Source organism: Theobroma cacao, chromosome 1, assembly GCF_053813885.1.
Source record: "Theobroma cacao isolate CCN51 chromosome 1, ASM5381388v1, whole genome shotgun sequence".
Lineage (NCBI taxonomy): Eukaryota > Viridiplantae > Streptophyta > Magnoliopsida > Malvales > Malvaceae > Theobroma > Theobroma cacao.
Window position 1 is genome coordinate 28,249,437 of NC_142639.1, and position 20,463 is coordinate 28,269,899.

Genomic DNA, 20,463 nt, shown 5'->3' on the forward strand with positions numbered 1-20,463 from the left:
GGGGGCGAGGGGGCACCAGCTTTGGTGCTCCCAAAGTGGGGACCAGTGCTCCCTTATTTTTTCAATTTTTTTAAATATAAGAATAATTATTTAATTAATAAAGAAAAAAAAAGAACATTTTAATTTTGTCATAATTTATGTTATTGGTGTTTACATTTTTGGGATGAAGTATTCATTTCGAAAACTAATAGATCCGTTTGAAATTTCGATTAACCATTTTCATAACTACACTTGTATGGTTTGATCAAAACAAACTAAGTACTACCTGTTTTTGTCTTATAATTTTAATTATTTATCAAACTCAATTCCAGTAATTTAAAATTTTATTTTGATATTATTTGTATAATTATTTTGGATATCATGAGATAAAAATCATAATTATTTCTTTCTATTTTTTTTATTTTATTGTTTTCTATTTCTAGGATCATCCATTAGTGGTCACATCAGTAATTTTTGATCATGTCAACAAGTGCCGATCAATACCGCATTAGCATGATAAATGCCATGTCAATGCCATGTCAATATATAGTTAACACAGCATTAGCAAGATAATACCACACTATCTCAATTAGTATCATGTCAGTTTGATCAAAATGTCATATTAGCATATTTAATAGTAGAAATGTAAAAATATTAAGATTTGAATTGAAATTAACAAATTAAAACAGTACATGGACTCAATTTACATAAACTATTATATAGAGACTAAACCCACCCACGTTATTTTTTATAAAGTACAAAAACTAATGGCATAATTTAACCTTTTTCTCTTCATTCTTCAGCTACATTTGCGTCTTCCGTCAATGGCAGAAGCAGGTGCTTCTGCATGTAATCATTAAAAATCTAACAGCGGTTTGGGTCCAATTTTGGGTTTAGGCATTGGGCTCAGTGCAGGTTTACAAATAACAAGCATTGTGAGTTGGACAAAGGTTCAAGTGATGTTATACTTAATGTCCTCGCAGTCGTGCTTTGAATCCCAAGCAAGATGATTATCGTCGTCCTTGCATTCATGCTTTGAATCCCAAGCAAGATGGCTTTTACCAGGCAGAGGCACACAAGAAGAATTTCAGTGCTTTGCTTTCAACTAAATCTCCTGAAATTTTTGTTGTTTCATTGATGCCAGAGCATCCAAGTCGGACAGAAAGAACATCATCTCTGCAGTTTCTCTCAAGCCATTGAGAAGAAGCTGGCTCAGGTAGTCTCAACAAGTTTGATGGGACCTCCATACTCTGGTGGTTTCACAAATTGGCAGTAATCATCACTCGTCAACAAAAAGTATCCCTTCTTCCAATCCAAACAGTCTGGTTTCGTAAGGCCCTGGGCAGAATTGTAGGATTGTTTTATGGAAAATTTTCCAAAGTCAGGGCGGTTGTTCCCGTCGAAATAAATTGAGTCCGTACAATTAAGTTTTTACTACATAATGTTGATATATATAAATTTTGACAGGTTGCTTTAAATAATAGCAATTGTTGTTTCTTGGGAATTATACAGACAAAAACATGGACTCTCCTTGCCCCCTTATTGTCAACAAAAGTACCATATAGTTGATATCCTATAAATAAATTATGGAACCATATTAATGCCAACTAAAGAATTGGGTGTACTTTGGTACACTACACTACACTACACTGACAAAGTTACAAAATTGTATTAAGGAAAAGGCTCAGTCTTTTGGCCTTTTGCTCATGGCTTTGCGCTTGTTGACATCCAGATATCTCTTCCTCAATCGGATGGCCTTTGGTGTAACCTGCATGTCAATCGTATAACACACACAGGTATCTCAGACCTTTTTTTTTTTTTTTTTGATAAGATATCTCAGACTTAAATACAAACCTATTTAGCTAAGGACATGACTAGCAACAACAACGTATGTATTAAGGCACAAAAAAATGCATATTTTCTGCTATTGTATTGGCAAGAAATTGGTATTCGTAACAACTCAGAAAACTCCACAAAAGGAATACACATCAGTCATCATTATTTGTAGGACTTGACAATTCAATAACTTACATAATAGAATACTGGAGAAATATTCAACTATTAATCCAAAATGGCAAGTACAATGTCAAGAGTTACTTACCTCTATAAGCTCATCAGAAGCAACATAACCGATGGCTTCTTCAAGAGTCATCTGGACACAAGTGCATCAAATGTCACAAGTCAAATGTAAAGCTCAAATGATGTGTAATTTACCATGTTCTAAATTATTTTAAAATGTTCTATTTCAATGTTTTATCCTTAAAATCTTCACAGTAAAGTAGCTTGATTGATTTGACTAAGGTCAAACTGACACAGAAGTGTTCACAATATTACTTTGAAGGGCTTGTGAAAAATATAAATTACCCATCAAGATACTTTGATGATAACCTTGACCAATCTGGGTGCAATCCAGCACCTTACTATTTAAGTGTTATAAATGCTAAGGAAGAAGAGCCGAAATTTCACACAGATAGAAAAAAAAAAAACATGGTTCATTTCAGTAAAGTGCAGCATGATGTGTCTCAAGAATCAACAGATAAAAAATGAAACAAAGTTAGAGGAAATAAAACAAAGTAATTTAAATGGTTGACAATCACATACAAGTCTCGGAGGAGATAGTTTCACGTTTTCATCCTTGCAAGCAGCACGAACATTTGTAAGTTCTTTGGTCCTAACTGGATTTACCTGCAATAAGGCAACCATTGCAAAAAGGTCAGTCATCCAGATGCAAAACAAGGCGTGCTGCAAGGGAACTAGATTTTTTCTTACATCAAGATCTGTATCGCGCGAATGTTCACCAACAATCATGCCATCATATGTCTGTTAGCCAACAAATAAACAATAATTAGTGTTTTAAAGTAGAGCTGGCACAAGTGACCCAAACACAAAAGAACTACCCAATTTGCCCAACCAGAACCCAATCCAACTGATTGAACTCTAAGGGTCCACAACCCAAACCTGAATCAACCCAAAACCCGGAACATAAACTAAGTAAAATACATATTTTTTTCTTTTCTTAAACTTCATTTTAAAAATGACCTAAACACAACTTAATTTGAATTAATTTTTTAAAAAGTCAAAGACATGAACCAACCATATTTGAAACTTGGAAGTGACCTGAACCAAATATGACTCAAGCCTGAAGTGACCCAAATTTGAAATGACATGAAATTTCATTATCCACACCTGACCTGACCCAACATATGCCCAATTGCCACCACTGATAGAAGCAACCAGATTTAACTAATGAATTGGCTGAAAAAATGTCACAGTTACTCAAAGAACCGATATATATATATATATTATGAATTACAAAAACAAGAAAATAGGGACAAATCTGTCATGTCATCCTCAATTCTTCTCACTGCCTTTTGATAGCATCAAATGAGGGTCGGTACTACTTTTAAACAAATGGGATCACCACCAAGGTATATATTGTTTGGCCATAATGTTGTGTCTCATACTATTAATTGTAATATGTGCTATGGACTTGTTAACGTAGACATAAGTTACAATCCATGAGAGTTCATTTAGAATAGACCTATCACAGGGCATACAGAAATGAGCTTGTAGCCTAATGGTATCACCTTCCTAAAATAAATTCAAGTTCCTGGGTTCAACTCTGGTTTAGATAGGGTGAGGGACTGGAAAGAATTATCTCCAGTTGCATAATAGTGCCATGAATTTTGAAAAAACCATGCATTGGAAGGGCAATAACTTATAGGAATTACAAGCATGCAGAGGCAAATAAGCAAGTAGTGAAATTATTAATCTCAACAAGGAAACAACCTCCATCCCAGGAGTCACGAAAAGAGTTCCACGAGCTTCTAAACTCATCAATGCATGAGCGGTGATTGTACCATAACCCATTGATACCTGTTTAGAAAAAACAATATGCATAAGGTGGCAATAGTTCAGCAGCAATTATATACATTTTGGTGAATAAAATATTCAAAGCAGTAATTATATGTCAGATTATCTTAAAAACAAGTATTCTCATGCTTATAATAGGGTCTAGTGAAAGCCAAATGCTATATAATATGCCTATTTATTTCCAATGACTGCTTGTCCTTATCACGATGTCAGATTTTCTGCTCCATTCTTCTTCCACTATTAAGAAATGATATATAATATGCCTATTATATTTCCAACTCCAACGAGATATGGTTTCTTTTTCATTTCATCCTGCAATTTCTAACATAAACCGTAATTTTTTGCAAGAATATTCCTAAGATTTCAATTCCACTGATATTTTTCTAGAAATATTGAGACATAATGGCCCTCAGTGATATGGATGCTCAGGTTGGGAAAGCTCATATGTCAAGTAGAACAACCAAGACGAATACCTAAAACAAACTAGAATCTAGCTTTCAAAAAAAAAAAAAAAAACCTAAAATTTTTAGTTAGACACTATTCATTTGTTCTCCTTTATTCAGTTCAGTTTTGATTAGTAAAATGTAAAACCCAAATAGGGCAGTTTGGTTTGTTTGCTTCTCAATATCCAAACTGAATACACCCCTAGTGCTTCTTTGTCTACTGAAGGTTTATGCATATGTAGTTCCCCTTAACAGCAGATTGTATAACTTAAAAGAATCACAAACTAATCCAGAGTACAAATAAACAAGCCTAAATAAAAGAGGAGGGTAGTGACAAACAGCATAAAACTTAGTCAAATCTAATGAACATGGATCATAATGGAAATTAAGCTAATACTAGGGTGTCCCTACAAGCACCGCACTCTATAGCTAGAATACAGCAAGAAGTAAGCAAGGCCTGCTACATCAGTGCCCCAGTGTAGTACAAAACTATACTATTAATTCCAGTATGTTGAATCTAACTATTTTAAATTATATTGCAGAACAAGTTCTTCGATATATAGTAACATCTGATAAAAAATCTATGATGCTATAAAAGATTTTAAATGTTGAACATATGAAAGAATGCCTGCCTCTTGAATCTTACTTTCAGCAGTCATCCTACCAATAAAAGAAACATCATTCAAAGAAGCTTTTGGTTTTATGTGTTTTACACAAGAACAAAAGAATAATTATCTACACTAGAAGAAAACTTTACGGTAGTTAAGTCACAAAAAAAGGTATTAGGGAAACATACCAATACTCCTTTCCTAACATTTCCAAGAGGACCTCGAAATTTTTCATATGCTGCAAAACACAGATGTAGAAAATGTGAATAAAATTAGGAAAATTATCATATTCACTGGCGTTAGAGTTCTTAAACTCCACAAGCAAGGTTAGAGGGTTGACACGTGTCCCGTCAGGATATATTTATGAAAATTCAAATCAATTTATTATTAAATGGACATACCAAAACTATCTAACCCTACTTTTGGAGTTTAAAATTCCACTGCCAGTGTATAGAATTAAAATCAATGAGACAATTAGTATTCAAAAAAGAAAATAATGAAAATATTACTACATCCAGCTGGAAACAAGCTAGCGCACACATTTCTTAAGATAAGCTACCTCAAAATTCAGTTATGTTCCTAATATGTATATGATTTGTTAAAGTCATTTATGCGAACAATGACATGCAGGTTGAAATCTTTTATTTTATATTTTACAGCACAGATGGTACATACAATCTATAAATAAAGAAAGGCCAAGCTCATTGAATATGTTGTCATTAGTGGATCAAAACCAGGGAATAGAAACTCTATTTTCAGACAACAAAAAGATTCTATTTCCAGCGAATCATGACATAACAACAAGATGCAATTGAAACAACAAAGAAAACAAAAGAAAAGGAAAGAAAAGTATCTCTAGCAGGACATGAATACTTAGAAAAGCACGATGCATAAATCCAGTTCCACGTGTATCACTGCTGAACACACTTCTGTAACCAACCAGGCCCCTGACATACAAAATAAAGGTAAAGTTATTTTTTCCCCCAATTCTCACTAAAAAATAAGCCCAGCAAAACTGCATCCTAATAGAATTTTTATGAAAGAACAATCATGTCATCTCAGCTTATATATGCTTCCATTGAGTTATATGGTACAATCTGCTCAACTACCCTCAAACTGTCATCATCTTCAATAATCACAAATTTCCAGAGAGGAAAAATCGTTCTTTAAATTAAAACCACCTTATCAGATAAGCTATGCTTGAATTAAACCATATCCGCCCTAGTAAAATTAGTTTAACAACATGCCCTTAATCCCACCAAGAAATCCCAAAAAAGACACATCTAGTGCATTAACTTTTGCAAGTCTGCCTGTACTTTATTATCTTCTGTTGCTCGTTACAAAGATTTAACCACAAGATCTCATACTGCACTCTCTTAAATGGGGAGTGCATGACTTGACGGCAAAAGCCCCAATGGCCAAACATTAAATTACAAGATGCATTATGAAAGATAACATACTGCTCTAATTACCATGAGTGATTCTAAGCTTTATTCTTTAGCCTTTGGCAGTAAAAGAAATAGGTGTCACTTTATCAGTATGTCAAAATGTTTATGATTTTTATTCCATTCCATGAGCACAAAGGTGAAAAGGCCTTTACATGGCAACATCTTTATTTTGGTTTTCCAATTATTTGTAAATGTTCAGTCTTTTATTTTCAATAATCTTTTTTTTTTTTTTTTTCCATCTTACTCTCACGTTAATATAGGGCAGATTTGGGGAAGTCTGCCGACTTGGGGAGACAGTTGAAAAGTTAGAGAACTTTTGGTTTAGGGCTATGACAGAAGTAAAATGAGAGTTTAGAAATTAGTTAGGCCTTCGGATTGGAACAATAGAGATTTTATCTCAAAAGAATGCTGATACTGAAGGAAAAGGTAGACAAAGATTCTGGGCAGAAAAGAATATAAGGGTTTAGTTGGGGTATTGAGGGATTTAGCAAGTGGGAATTAAATATGACATATGTGACAAGAAATAGAGTTGAAAATACTAGATATGGAATGTACTTTGGGTTGCAAAGAAGAGAAGCACTAGACATGGAATGTACCCTAAACCCCTGCCAAAAAAATAAAAACCAAAACGCAATATACGTGTACCCATTTCATGGAGAAATCATGATTCAAAAGGTACTGGGTTGAAGAAGAATTTCATTTTCCAAAAAAGAAAATCATGCCTTTGGACCCACCCCAAGTCACCCCACCTCCCCCCCCCCCCCCCCCCCCCAAAAAAAAAAAAAAAAGTAAGAAAAAAACACATTCATTTTTCACAGCCCAAAGAGAATGTTCACAAGAGAAAAGAAAACTGACCTTGATGGACAAGTTAATGACAATCTAGTTCTACCAACATTTCCAGCAACAGGACCCATGTCAGCAACCTCAGCTCGCCTATGAGACAGAGCTTCCATAACTAACCCCACGTGCTCATCATTCACCTGTAGTAACAAATTAATGAGTTCTAAAGTATATAAGAAATGGAAAACCAGTTCATGCCTAAATCTGCAGTTCTCACCTCAATGGTCACTTCCTCAATTGGCTCAAGCTTTAGGCCATTCTCAGTTTTATACCTGATATAAGACAAGAATATTTCCCAGAGAAAAAACTATTAGTTTGCAAATGAAAACCAAATACATATAATTGGTAATAAATTGACCACATAAATCAGAAAAGTCATCTAGCCAGGATACGGATTTAAGGCAGAAATAATGCATTCAGCTTAGTTTCTTATAGTTTTGGCTGTCAACTGGTACCAGTTGCATGTTTACAGAAAGAATGTTCCCATTAAACTCAAAATTGCTACAAAAGGCATTAGTATGAATTTGTATCAGAACCTTCAAACTTCAATGTCACAAATGTCAATAGCTAGCATCATGATAACCTTATTTAGCTTTCCATATTCACAATAAGTTCTATGAATAGATCAACAACAGTTTTGGCTGTCAACTGGTCATACTTTACACAAAGAATGTTCACGTTAAACTCAAAATTGCCACAAAAGACATTGGTTCAAATTTATATCAGGACCTTCAAATTTAAAGTCATAAATGCCAATAGCTACCATCATGATGAACCGTATTTAGCTTTTTAGATTCACAATAAGATCTACAAACAGAACAACCATAAGAAAGCTGGCTTCAGGGTCTGATCAACAGTATTAATCAAACTATTAGAAAACAGTTGACAACTGAGTTTGGTTTTACAACTAGAAAACAGTACAATTAAATAGGACTAGCCAAACATGCAGGATGTACTCCCTTGATTACAAAATTTTTGATCCTTTTGTTATTGCTGATTGTAGAATGCTTCTCAATGTTCAAGTGAAACAGGCAAGTTAATGAACATGCTTTCCAAATCCAGACATTTGCCCCTGATACTATCTTACTACTATGGTAACAAGTTCATGTTTTATCAGAAATAGAGACTGACAGAAAAAGGGCCTCAGTTGAAGCATCCTAGAAAACTCACATGACTTTCGGGGGTGAAACAGATAGCTCAAATCCTTCACGTCTCATATTCTCAATCAAGATCCCTGTTATGCATGTAAGAGAATTACATTCAGCATGAAAATTAGCCAACAACATGTTGAAGTTAAAGAAGATGCAATTTATTATGTGCTATATAATTAAATCGTAAAAGAAATGAAAGCATAGTCCTAAGGTTGGATTACAAACCCAGCTGAAGTTCTCCCCTCCCCTGAACCTCATAAGATTCTGACAAGCCTGGAAGCACATTTATGGCCAGATTTGTTTCAGCTTCAGCCATTAGTCGATCACCAATTTTTCCTCCAGTCAACTACAGAAATTTATCAGCACCCTATTACCTCATGTAGATTGGATATGAGTTGTAGCATAGTCTAAGCACCATATAGACATACTTAAGTTTGGCAAATGGATTTCAAGAGGCCGTTCAACATAAAGATCAGAGACAACAAACCATAAAGTACTGAGTTAAATAAAGCCCAACCCTGATCTAAAATTTTTAAACATTCATTTCTAATAGTTCAACTTGCATAACAGATGAACAAGATTCAAGTGGCCATCTAACATAAAGATCCAGCATAGCAAAGTACAAAGAAATGAAGCTCAGCCCTGTATCTGAATTTTTAAACATTCATTTCTAACAGCTCAAATAGAATATCATATAGTCCAACACCCGGTAACATACATATAAAATGAATTTCGAAGTGGAGGGAGTTGACCCCTTCTCTTTTTTTCTATTTCTGTAAAAGATATCCCCTTTTCCATTATATTATGATTTTCTATAAGTTTCCACAGAAAAAGGAATATATAAATTAGCCATGAGAATCTGCAGTCATGACTTGGTCATCAAATTCTTTTTCCTTTTGTATACTATTTTTATTGGACTAAACAAAGTTGCTCTGGTTGTGTATTTAAGTTCAAATACCGTCTAAGTTATATTAAAATTAGGACATGGCGAGCAAGCCAATACATATAGCAAAATTTACCTATTGATGAGGTAAGCAAGCAAGGATACAACTTACATGGGTACCATCACGACCTGCTAATGAAGAATCATTGACACCAAAAGTCATGGAAATGGTTGGAGGGTCCAACACAACGGTTGGTAATGCAGTCATAACCTAAAAAATATAAGCACAATCCAATTTATATATAGCTCCAAGCTGTCAAAACTTTATATGAGATGGAGATGCTAAATGTAATATGCAACATGTAACGAATCTTAACTATTCCATTACATAGGCATTCATGTCTGAGGGGCCAAAAACGTATAGTAATATTAGCCATCCACAATGAATTGAAAATCCTATATCAGCACAGTAATTAAAGGTAAACATCAGCTAAAATGACATTGAAGTTTGAATATGGTCCCTCTAATATCCCAATTCAATGATTTTAGTCCTTTTACATCAATTGAAAATCCCCACACTTTCATTGAAAGTTGATTTAAGAACAATTGATAACAGCGTTAAATTTTACTACTAGCTTGGATGACATGGCATTTTGGTGAAGACATAACATGATGAGGTGGATTAATTTTTTTATCACATGGTACATGTTAATATAAAAAATCATATTTTATTTTAATTAAATAATAATTAATATTGTTTTAGATTCTAAAATAAACAATGGTTAGTATATTTTATAAAAAATAAAGTCTTTTTGTGTTAATGTGTGCCACATGACCAAAAATTCAGGTTGGCATGCCACATCATCAACAAAAAAGTCATGTGGCCAAAGTTAAAAGCAGAATTTTAACACCGTTGTCAATTATCCTAAAATCAACTTTTAGTAAAAGTTTAAGGAATATATTCATTAAAATCAAGGTAGAGGACTAAAACCACCATATTGAGATGGCCAAATGAATGTTCCACAATACAGTAAATTTCAATAATACTGGTGAAATCTGAAATGACGAGTTCTCCTTCAATTAAGCCTTAAGTGCCACATTTTCTCAGATGGGGTCACTTCAAGTTCGTGTTGTTTCAAGTCACTTAAAGTTCGGATCATTTCAGGTTTAGGTCACTTTGGTTTCAAGTCATTACAGGTTTTTGTAAGTCTTGGTTGGGTTATTTGGATTGGGAGTCTTGACCTTTAAAATCAAATTAAAGTGGGCTGGCTTGGGTTCAGATGGATCATTCAAGTTGAGTCAGCTTTTATGAACCCTAATTAAGTTATTCAAGATCACATTTTGCGAATTCGCAGTGCATCTACAATTTTGGTTTGTGATATCATAAGGATGAGAATCTTTTTTTAAAAAAATCATTAGATCATGTAAAAAGACAAAGCTAGCAAATTACATTACAAAATTTAGTTATTTACTAATTTAGAAGAACACTAGCAAATCTTCTCGCGCATTGCAACTAGATCACAAAATAACATAATATTACATTCATGTTAATTGAATATTACATTTATTGTGAATTCAACAATAATTAGAAATATATTTATGATACTCCGCGCTAATTAATGTATTTCACAAGAACATATTTTATTTTTTATTTTCTTTTTGGAATATCTTTTTATCTCCTAACATACAGTTTCCCCTCTAAATTGAATGCCTACTTTCCAAATGGCACAAAATTTTAAAAATGGGATATTTTGTTCCTTACATTACAAACTTTACCCTTTAAATGACAAAAAAGCTAGAGTGTCCCACCAAAAGATAGTATTTCAATGATAAACTTGGAAAATTGTTTTGATTTTGGGGAAGTGTACACTGGACATGGAAAATTGCTTATAAACCATAACTGACCGTGGTAGCGGACATCGAGGAGGAAATCAAGCCTAACACATAGAATTGGTTGAGTTGAGGGGTACGATTGAATATTTACCGCCGGCTGTGCAAGCTTTCCAATCACAGAAACCAATGGGAGCCCATATGGAGAATCCAGAAGGCGACCATGACCCTTTGGCTAATAGTGGTCTTGAGGATAAAATTGAATAGGGAGAGGATGAAAACCCTTCACATAATGCTGGACCAGCAAATCTTGCTGTCCATGGTGAATTGGAAGAGCGGTTATTACATGATTTAAACTTGAAAATGTGTAGAGTTATGATAAAGGTTGATGACTTCCAAGGGAAGAAAATAGCAACTTACTGAGTACAAAACAATTCTGGTACTAATAATTTTAAGGCAGAATGTGAAGAAGGCTACGAGGAGTAATTATTACAAACAATTTATGATGAATATAACAAAGATGAGGAATCACAGCTAGTTTATGATGATTATGATGAAGACAATGAGGTTGATGTTAATCCGATTCAAGGAGAGCTTGTATCAATGGAGAAATTTAAATTTGAGAGTAGACAAAGTGGAATTGTTTATGCATTAGTTAGCGAGTTTGTGCAGCATGACCTGAAGGGTGAATTACCAAAGCATCCTTTTGAAGTTCAGCAGTTGTTAGAAGAGTTTAAGGTGCTCACTAGGAATTACCATCTGTTTTAACAATAATGATTAGCAACCAATACTATTGATTTGGTCTGAGGGATTCATTACCAAATATGCCAGTTTATAGAATGCCCACATTGCAGCAAGCTGAGATGCAAAAACAGGTTGAAGAGTTGCTTACCGAGACTTTGGCACAGGAGAAGAAACCGCCCAACAAACAGCAGATGGCTTCTATGAAAGGTTAATGATGCTTTTTGGTCTCTCTAATGCTTTAGGTACATTCATACAAGTTCTGACTAAGGTACTAAAGCTTTTCTTGAACTTTTTGATGAATGTTTATCTTGATGACATCTTGATTTATAATATATCTAATGAAGAACACTTAACCCACCTTTGGCAAGTTATAGTAGTTCACATTAGAAAGAAAATCTTGAGCTATGAGGTTGTGTTTTAGGATTTTATTGTCTCGGTGGAGAAATTGAAACCATATCCGGAGAAGGGTGTCCCATTAGGGAATGGACAGCACCTAAATCAATCAAAGTCAAAATTTTCATGGGTTACCATTGTTTTCTGGGAGTTTCATAAGGTATTTCAATTGCATTCTGAAGCCAATCACTAAATGCTTGAAAAGGGACAACTTTCAGTGGCCAAATTCTGCACAAAGAGCTATTCAATAGATTTAGCTTTTGATATGATAGAGGCAATGGTTCTTGCACTACCAAATTTGAGAAGTTATTTTGGTGAAGTGTGATGCATCGCTTGTTGAAATCAAAGATGTTCTTAGTAAAGTTAGGAAGCCAGTGGAAATTGTAATGAGCAATCAAAGTAACTGGTTTTGAAGAACTAAAAGTTCAGTACTCAAGTGATCTTTACTTCAACCATATTATGGAGGACAACAGTAAACCAGCTAGAGAGAGTAGTTGGATTGCAGAATGTGAATTGAAAAGGTTTGATCCAGAAAAAGTCTATGCTAAAGCTACCCAAGTTCTCACTAATAAGGAGGGCCTTTTGTCAACTCGAGGAGATTGATGTGGGTGCATCCTAGAATTTATCTAATTGTTTATCTTGATATGTTTTCCTCTATGTTTACTGTTTTACTGTAGTTATTAGTAATTATGTTTTTATTTTATTATGTGATCATGAGACTAGCATGTGATCTCTAAATGAGTTTGAATAGCTAGAATTAGATGGGGTTTATGTTTATCCAAGAGTTACGATTAAAAGCTATTGTAAACATAGTATAAATAGTCCTTTAGACACATTAGGCTGCAATGTGATATTGGACTAATTTCTGTCAAAGGTCCTACAAATATAAACCCTAGTTATTTTGTTTCTACTTCGATTTTACATCAATTTTACCCTTGCACTAGTTTTTTTTCAGTGTTTTGCTTTTCTTTATATCTTTTCTACTTCCATGCTACATCAGAGTGGGTTTCAGAAAATTATCTTTTGGAAAAAAAAAAACAAAAGACAATTTCCAAATTTTAAGCCACAGTTCTCATTGACAGGAAAAAACTTTTCAATTGACTGAATTTTATTGGCTTACCAAACATTGAAAAGTGAGGGAAATCATATTCCTTGTTACAAAACAGAGCCTAAATGTTATTTGGTGGGCCTAAATCCCAGACAGGTGCCACCAAATGGAAGGTAGGTACAATCTACTTTGAAGAATATAACAAGGAGTCATGTCCTACATCCATCACAAGCACTTAAAAAATTTTTTGTATATAATGACCCATGCCAACTTAAATAGATCACATTTGGTAGATTTTGCCTTACCCAAGAAGATTAACAAGACTAACTTGAACATTCCTGGTTTACAGTAAAACTAGTAAAGTCAACACAAGCACTCAACTTATCTTTAACACAATGATAAAAGCATACCTCTGTATTTGCCACTGTATGGCCAATTGATGGACTAGCCATCCCAGCCATTGATATAATATCACCAGCTCCTGCACTATCAATAAGAACCATGTTTGTACCCTTCTTTTTCATTAGCTTCACAACCTACAGGACAAAGATTGCACAGTCAATATGCAAAATTAAACTATTGCTTATAAGATTAGAACAAGAGGATCAGCTTATAAAGACTTCAGAGAACTTTGGCCTAAAAAAAGAGTAACTCATCACTTAAAAGTTCACTTACATTGTTTATGGGTGGAGTATTTCAAAATTTCTTAGAATTTTTTATTGCAGAATTTAAAATCCTACAATAAAATTTTTTGGGGGAATTAAAAATGGGTTGTATAGATTAATATTTTGAAATTTGAAATTGCATTTCCTTCCAACCTCAAAAAGAAGGCAATTATAGCTTCAACCTCAAACCATTGCACCACCAACTTTTGAAAATCAGAAAATGAAATCACACTATGCCCATTCATCTCAAACTAAATACCAGCAAACCTTCTATCCACACCATTCAACAATTTTTATGGCCATTAAAGTTGATCTTGAGGTTTGGAAACTAGAGATCAAAGAAAGTCAGGTAAAAAAACAAAGAAGATTGCAGAGAGATAGAATAAGGGATGAGGTGCCAACCATTATCAGCACTGACCTTGGGATGAAAGGAGAATATTGAGGGAGGTTGTGATGATTGTCTACTTGATCCAAGAACAGAGACAGAACAAGAGAGATAGAAAAGAAGCGAACAAAAAGGGCATAGATAAGATAGAATTGTTAACAATGACTATTTAGGCCAAATTTGGATTGGGAAATTTGGCTTTTAAAGACCCTTAACAAATACCCAAACAGGTTTAAAATTCTTATTAAGTTCCCAAATAGATCATTTTATTTTTGGAATTTAGAATCCCTTTTTAAAACCCCTCATCCAAATGCACTCTAAATGCTAATTGTGAAATTAACTTTCGAATATGCATACGCATTCCACACATCTGATGAAAAATACTCCAAGAAAGCATGCTCTTCAAGATCCCTATTGCTGTTGCTTATCAGATTAATAGTAATCTGTCCCTTACAAAATGGATTACAGAATGACATTTAGTACTAGAATTGTTCCTCATTATCTTCATGAAAGTAGAGGTTGAAGAAAACACCAAGCGGACTTCTAATGGTCAGCAAAATCTGTGAAGTTCAGCATCAATAAAATAGAGCATAGAAAATCACTATTAAAGTATAAAATCAGAGATCAAATTTAGTTTTAGTTTCGTAAAGTAATTCCTTCTTGTAATGTATCATAGAAACCAAAAATATCAGCATATTTTAATCCCAAACTTCAGACCAGGATTCAGGTAGTAAATGGACACTTAGATAAGCATCATGAAGCACAAAAACATATAAATGATAAACAAAAAACTCAACAAAATGTAATTTCAAAAATATTATCTAGATGATGATTTTAAGTCAAACTTTTCCTCTACTTTCAATCCCAATCAGGCTATGTAGAAATACAAACCTTTCCTTCTTCAATTTTCTCAACACCAGATTCTTTGCTTCGTAAGCCATGTATTCTATCACCAACATGAATGATTCCAGATGAAACACGCCCTGTTAATATTCGCCCTAGATAGTAGTCTTTTTCCATCATGGAAACCTGAAATACTTTATTGATTATCTTTCTAGATGTTCACATAAAAAATATAGCATGAAAGAAATGTGAAAAGCAGAAAAATAACTAGGTGCAAATGAACAACACCTAGAGGGGTGCACGCTATCCAACCCCCCTCCTTTTCTCCTTATGCAGACACAAACACACATGTTTAATCAACTATCAGCACTGAGTACCAACCAGCATTTGGAAAGGTGCATCAAGGTTCGCTTTTGGTGGAGGAACATGCCTTACAATGGCATCAAGCAACTGTGACATATTCTTTACATCAGCAGGAGGATCTTTCGTGAAGGTTGAAGATGCCCATCCTTCTTTAGCAGAAGCATAGAGGACTGGAAAGTCCAGCTGCTCCTCTAGGATGAAATCATGTGAAAATATATTAAAATTATACCACTATCCAGATTAGGAATAAGGCTAATATCAAACACATTTAAAGAAAGTAAAATCATCTAACTTTTGTCATTCCTATATTGCTTCACCTGTTGCACCAAGATTTGCAAAAAGATCAAATACTAGGCTCTCGACTTCATCACATCTCTCCTCCGATACTGCATCAATAACAACCAGGGACATAAGGATTAAAGCTTCTTTCATTTGCAAGAAAAAAGTATTAAAGAAAAATCCAGAGAGTAAGTAATTTCTCACCAACAGGAATACATTCTTGCAATTGAAAGAATCATGAAATATCATTTCAGTTCCCAAAATAAAAAAAAAATGAAGCATAAATAATTCTTGAACTTATACCAGAAGGTCGATCAACTTTGTTCAACAGAAGAATAGGGCGCAGCCCATAATTCAAGGCTTTGGCAAGAACAAACTTTGTCTGTGCAAGTGGTCCCTCGCCAGCATCAACAACTAATACTGCTCCTTCAACCATGCCAACAACCCGTTCAACCTGAAGATTAAGCAATATAATTAAGCAAAAACTGGTAAATGGCATGTTTTAATTATCAAAAAAGTGCAAAGTCTTGGCCTTAAAATAAACCATACTGATAATCACTAATAACAGTAACTTTATAACTTATAGACTATTTCATTATTATTCAACCCTTTTTTACTGAAACTAGCATGCTGTTTCTTCCATGAATAAACTGTATTAGAGTTTTCAAACTACAGGCTTTATTGTGCAGAAAGCAATTTACTTGCAAATGGTAAAAATACATGAAAACATATATATCATTGTGTACGCCAACTATTTGCATTGTCAACGCCACGTTGTTGCTTTGCAGTATATCACTTTTGCATAATTAATATTAGCATATAGAAAACAGAGAAAGTGGCTGTAGTTGATGATAAGTATGATCCAGAATTAAATTACTACAAGCTATTTTTTGTACCTAGATATGTAAATTGCAGCTCAGGTGAACATACCTCACCACCAAAATCAGCATGTCCAGGCGTATCAACCATGTTTAACTCATTTTCTTTCCATGAAATACTAGTAACCTGCAATTTTTCATTGTAGAATTGAATATATATGTTACTTAATGTGAAGAAAGTCCATCTCATGATTTGTAGTATGTAAGAGTAAAGAAGAAGAGAAGACCTTAGACGCAATGGTGATGCCACGCTCACGCTCAAGGCTGATGGAGTCCATGGCTCGCTCGTGGGGGATGTCGGCTCCACACTGCCTCAGCAGCCGGTCCATCAGTGTGGTTTTCCCGTGGTCCACGTGCGCAATCACCGCCACATTCCGTAGCCTACTAGGCTCCAAAAATACCTTCGGATCTGTTGCGGCAGCGGCGGCGGCACTCGCAGGCCCTGCGGTGAATCCGCGGGAGAGGCAGGGCGGTCGGACCAAGTGCGAGGAAAGAGATTTCCTACTGCTGGCAGAGAAGAGAGAGCGGAGGAGCAAAGGACCCGCCATTTTCTGCTCTCAGAAATGGGTCCAGTTCCAAGGGTTTTTCTTGGCTTTCGGGGTTTAAGTTTGATAGCTTGCTCTTGCTTGCCGCAGTTTTTGGCCTTCTGCAAACCCTTTGAATATTCTTTTTGTTTTTTAATTTAGCTTTTACTATTGATATAATCAATCTAATATATTTTAGCAAAAACAAATTAATTTAATATAATATAAATATAAAAAAACACAAATTCCCTAATAAAAAGAGTTCTACGTGCATAATTTACCTGAATAACTTAATTTAATATCACGCCTTCATTATTTAATCTAATCTAATATAAATATATAAATGATAAAATATTTTATATTATATATAAAATAACCTAATTTACTATAACCCTGGTTTTAATTAATACTAGAGGATTGCTCGACACTTACATGTTCTGAGGAGGCAAGGGAAACAATAGAGTATAATTTTTGTTTGATAGTAATTAACATAATATGTGCAAGAACAATTGTTTCCTAAACTTGAAAGTCTTTGCATAATATTGAATTAAACATATTATAAACATAGAAGAAGGCAATTATACTAAATTGATTGGTTTATGATAGTAATCACCTCCTACCAAAGTGTTTTACATACAAACTTTTGTAATCCACCAAATGTATATATTTCTAAGTTGGTGGCTTGCATAAAATTCCAAAATTTGTTTCAAAAGTGCAACCAAATTCAGTGGTGGAATATATCTATATGAGTATAGAATTTAAAAACGATGTTGTTTCTCCTGTTAACAATAGAGTAAGATGAACAATTAAATATATATATAAAATTAGTTATATACAAAAAATTAAAGTAAAAACATACAAATATAGTAAAATAATTTGAGATGAGATTCTAAAAATAAATAAGTTCAGAAAATAAAAAGAAACAGAAGAAGAAGACCAAGAAAATGACAAAGAAAGCGATGAAGAGAAAAACTGATGAAAAAAAAGACAGACAATTTCAAAAACTCTAGAAAATAATGAGTTTACTGTCAAAACATAACATGTTGTTGCCAATGCTAAATCATATTAAATTTAAATTCTAGATTTTGTAAAATATAATATATTGCATTCACAAAACATCTTATGAAAGTGTCAAGTGGCAAAACAAACAACAACTTTTCATGAAGAAAGACTGTGAGCTAAATGCAATTATATAGCATGAATAGTCAAAGAATACGCACTCATAGTAGAACTTTTAAAATGCAAATAAGCAGAATATTAAATATACAATGGAAAGAAAGAGCAAATTTTGCAATAAGATCAAAATGATTAAATATACATTGATAGATGCTTCATATATACAAATGCATGCATACCCAACATATGTATGGAGGAAGAGAGAGATTGTTGGTGTATTTTCAAAATCAAAGATTATGTCACATAATGAAAAGCTATTTTAGCTCAAAGGTTAAGTCACATAAATTGGCATAGTGTGTCTATTGGATTATAAGCAGGTTTTCATGTGAACAGTTATGTCTTTTGGTAAAATGATATCCAAAAGTTATGAGACAAATTGAAAAGACCTCATAGCTCAAAAGTTAAATATGAAAAGTTATTGTTTCAAATTATAACTCAAAGATTATATTTTATTAAATGAATAGTTATCTTTTTCATAAGTTGATTATTGAAACAATAGCTTTATCCAAAAGTTATGTCTAGTAAAATGTAAATATGCCTTTTAGACAAAATGGTGCCTTAATGAAAAGGTTGTGTCCTTGAAGAAGAGACACTTGCAAGCCTATATAAAAGGCTTGTTGCCAACCATTTTAACATATCAAATCAAAAACAAAACAAGTACAGAAATATCAAGAGTAAGAAAAGTGTTGTGTTCTATTAACATAAACACTTAAGTTCCCATCAACTACAAAAGTGTCCAAATTCCTTATTGTCAAGCCTAGCTCTACAAATATGTTTATTATGCCATTCTTACATAAGAATGCATGTTTGCTTACTTGGGTACCTTGAAAATCGTTAAAGGACGGTATTATACCAAATAGTACAATTAAGTTGAATTAAGCCTCGAACTAGTCCAAATAGAGATTTTAAGATGAAATTGAGAATTTTAAAACCCCAGAATGACTTAAAATGGTGATTTGGAGTTCAAGGACCAATTTGGACTCCAATTGGAATTTTCATGACCTAGGGGCAAATGGTCATTTTGCTACCCGAGGTTAAGATGTGAGTGTTGGATGAAATTTTTGACTAATATTGATCATTTGTAGTATAATTTGAGTTTGAGAAGTGAAGAATTTTAATTTCGGCATTTTTTCGAGCATAGGGGTAAAATAGTCATTTTGCCACCCCAGGGTAAAATTATAATTTTACACCACCCAACACTTGTCCAGCACATGAATTTCACCCATTATTATCATGGATAATTGAAGGATTTTATGTGGTGGAGAAAGAAAGCTTAATAGTTAAGAATTTAAAAATGGACCAATGGTAAGGTGACAAGTGTCAAGCTTTTATTTCTTTATTCTTTTCCTTATAACTTAGCACAAAACCAGCCCATTTCTCTTTATTATGGTCGGCCTCACCAAGGAGAAGCAAGAAAAAGGAAGAACAAAACCTTAGATGGAAAAATTCAAGGGAAAAGTGTGAAAATTCAAGGAAACAAGTGAAAAAAAGGTAAGATTTTTTCCATTAAGCTTGAGATCTCTCTTTCTTAAGCATTTTTTCTTATTTTCCATGGTTGAATCACATGATTTCATGATGGGTCTCTTGCTGGCCGAACACTTAGAGAGAGATTTTTATGGTTGTTTTGGTTAGATTTTAAGATATTTTAGTGTTTTTAGTTGATTGGTGATGTGTAGCATGAAAATCAAGCAAGAAAAATTCATGTTCTTCCATAACCCTCATTGGCCGAATTCTCCATGTGGAATATTGATGATGATTTTGATTTTATTTCAAGTGATTTGGTTAGGAATTAGTGATTTATGGTGTAAGAATCAAGCTTGAAAAATTATATTGTTAGTGAACCCTCCATGGCCGAATTTTCCAAGAGAAAATGTGAGGATGATTTTGCCATATTTCAAGTTATTTAATTTGTGTTTGATGGTTTGGAGAATTGGAAGAAAAATGGAGTTAATTGGAGTTAAATTGGACATATTGGCCAATTAATCGGGTGATAGATCGAATTAGGCCAATACCATTTTATTTAGGTACATAATTGAATTTATATTGAACATCGTATTTAGATAGTTACCCGAGTATTTCACATCCCATTTCATGCATTAGTATAAAGCCT

The 20,463-nt window shown here is 33.7% G+C and overlaps 1 protein-coding gene across 2 annotated transcripts; it reads right to left on the bottom strand.

Moving 5' to 3' along the window:
• Positions 1-1,381: 1,381 nt before the first annotated feature.
• Positions 1,382-17,315, bottom strand: EMB2785 (elongation factor family protein). 2 transcript variants are annotated; one of them, XM_007049947.3, is made up of 19 exons: positions 16,881-17,315; positions 16,706-16,780; positions 16,079-16,229; positions 15,814-15,882; positions 15,515-15,687; positions 15,182-15,319; positions 13,651-13,776; positions 9,398-9,496; positions 8,568-8,688; positions 8,362-8,425; positions 7,409-7,463; positions 7,207-7,331; positions 5,777-5,850; positions 5,092-5,141; positions 3,769-3,855; positions 2,749-2,799; positions 2,581-2,664; positions 2,081-2,131; positions 1,382-1,747 (listed from the first exon to the last, which is right to left on the bottom strand). In XM_007049947.3, exons 1-19 carry the CDS (start codon positions 17,199-17,201, stop codon positions 1,664-1,666), a joined length of 1,998 nt encoding a protein of 665 aa, XP_007050009.3. In that variant the 5' UTR covers positions 17,202-17,315; the 3' UTR covers positions 1,382-1,663. The 2 variants fall into 2 exon arrangements, with proteins under 2 accessions (XP_007050009.3, XP_088659093.1); XM_088802967.1 differs by having other exon boundaries at positions 2,581-2,799.
• Between the last annotated feature and the right edge of the window lie 3,148 nt (positions 17,316-20,463).

Coding starts and splice junctions, on each gene's coding strand:
- EMB2785 (XM_088802967.1), bottom strand. CDS start 17,201: ATGGCGGGTCCTTTGCTCCTCCGCTCTCTCTTCTCTGCCAGCAGTAGG. Junction 15,883..16,078: donor CAAAGTTGATCGACCTTCTG/GTATAAGTTCAA, acceptor TTATTGATGCAG/TATCGGAGGAGAGATGTGAT. Junction 13,777..15,181: donor AGAAAATTGAAGAAGGAAAG/GTTTGTATTTCT, acceptor TTTGTCCTGTAG/GTTGTGAAGCTAATGAAAAA.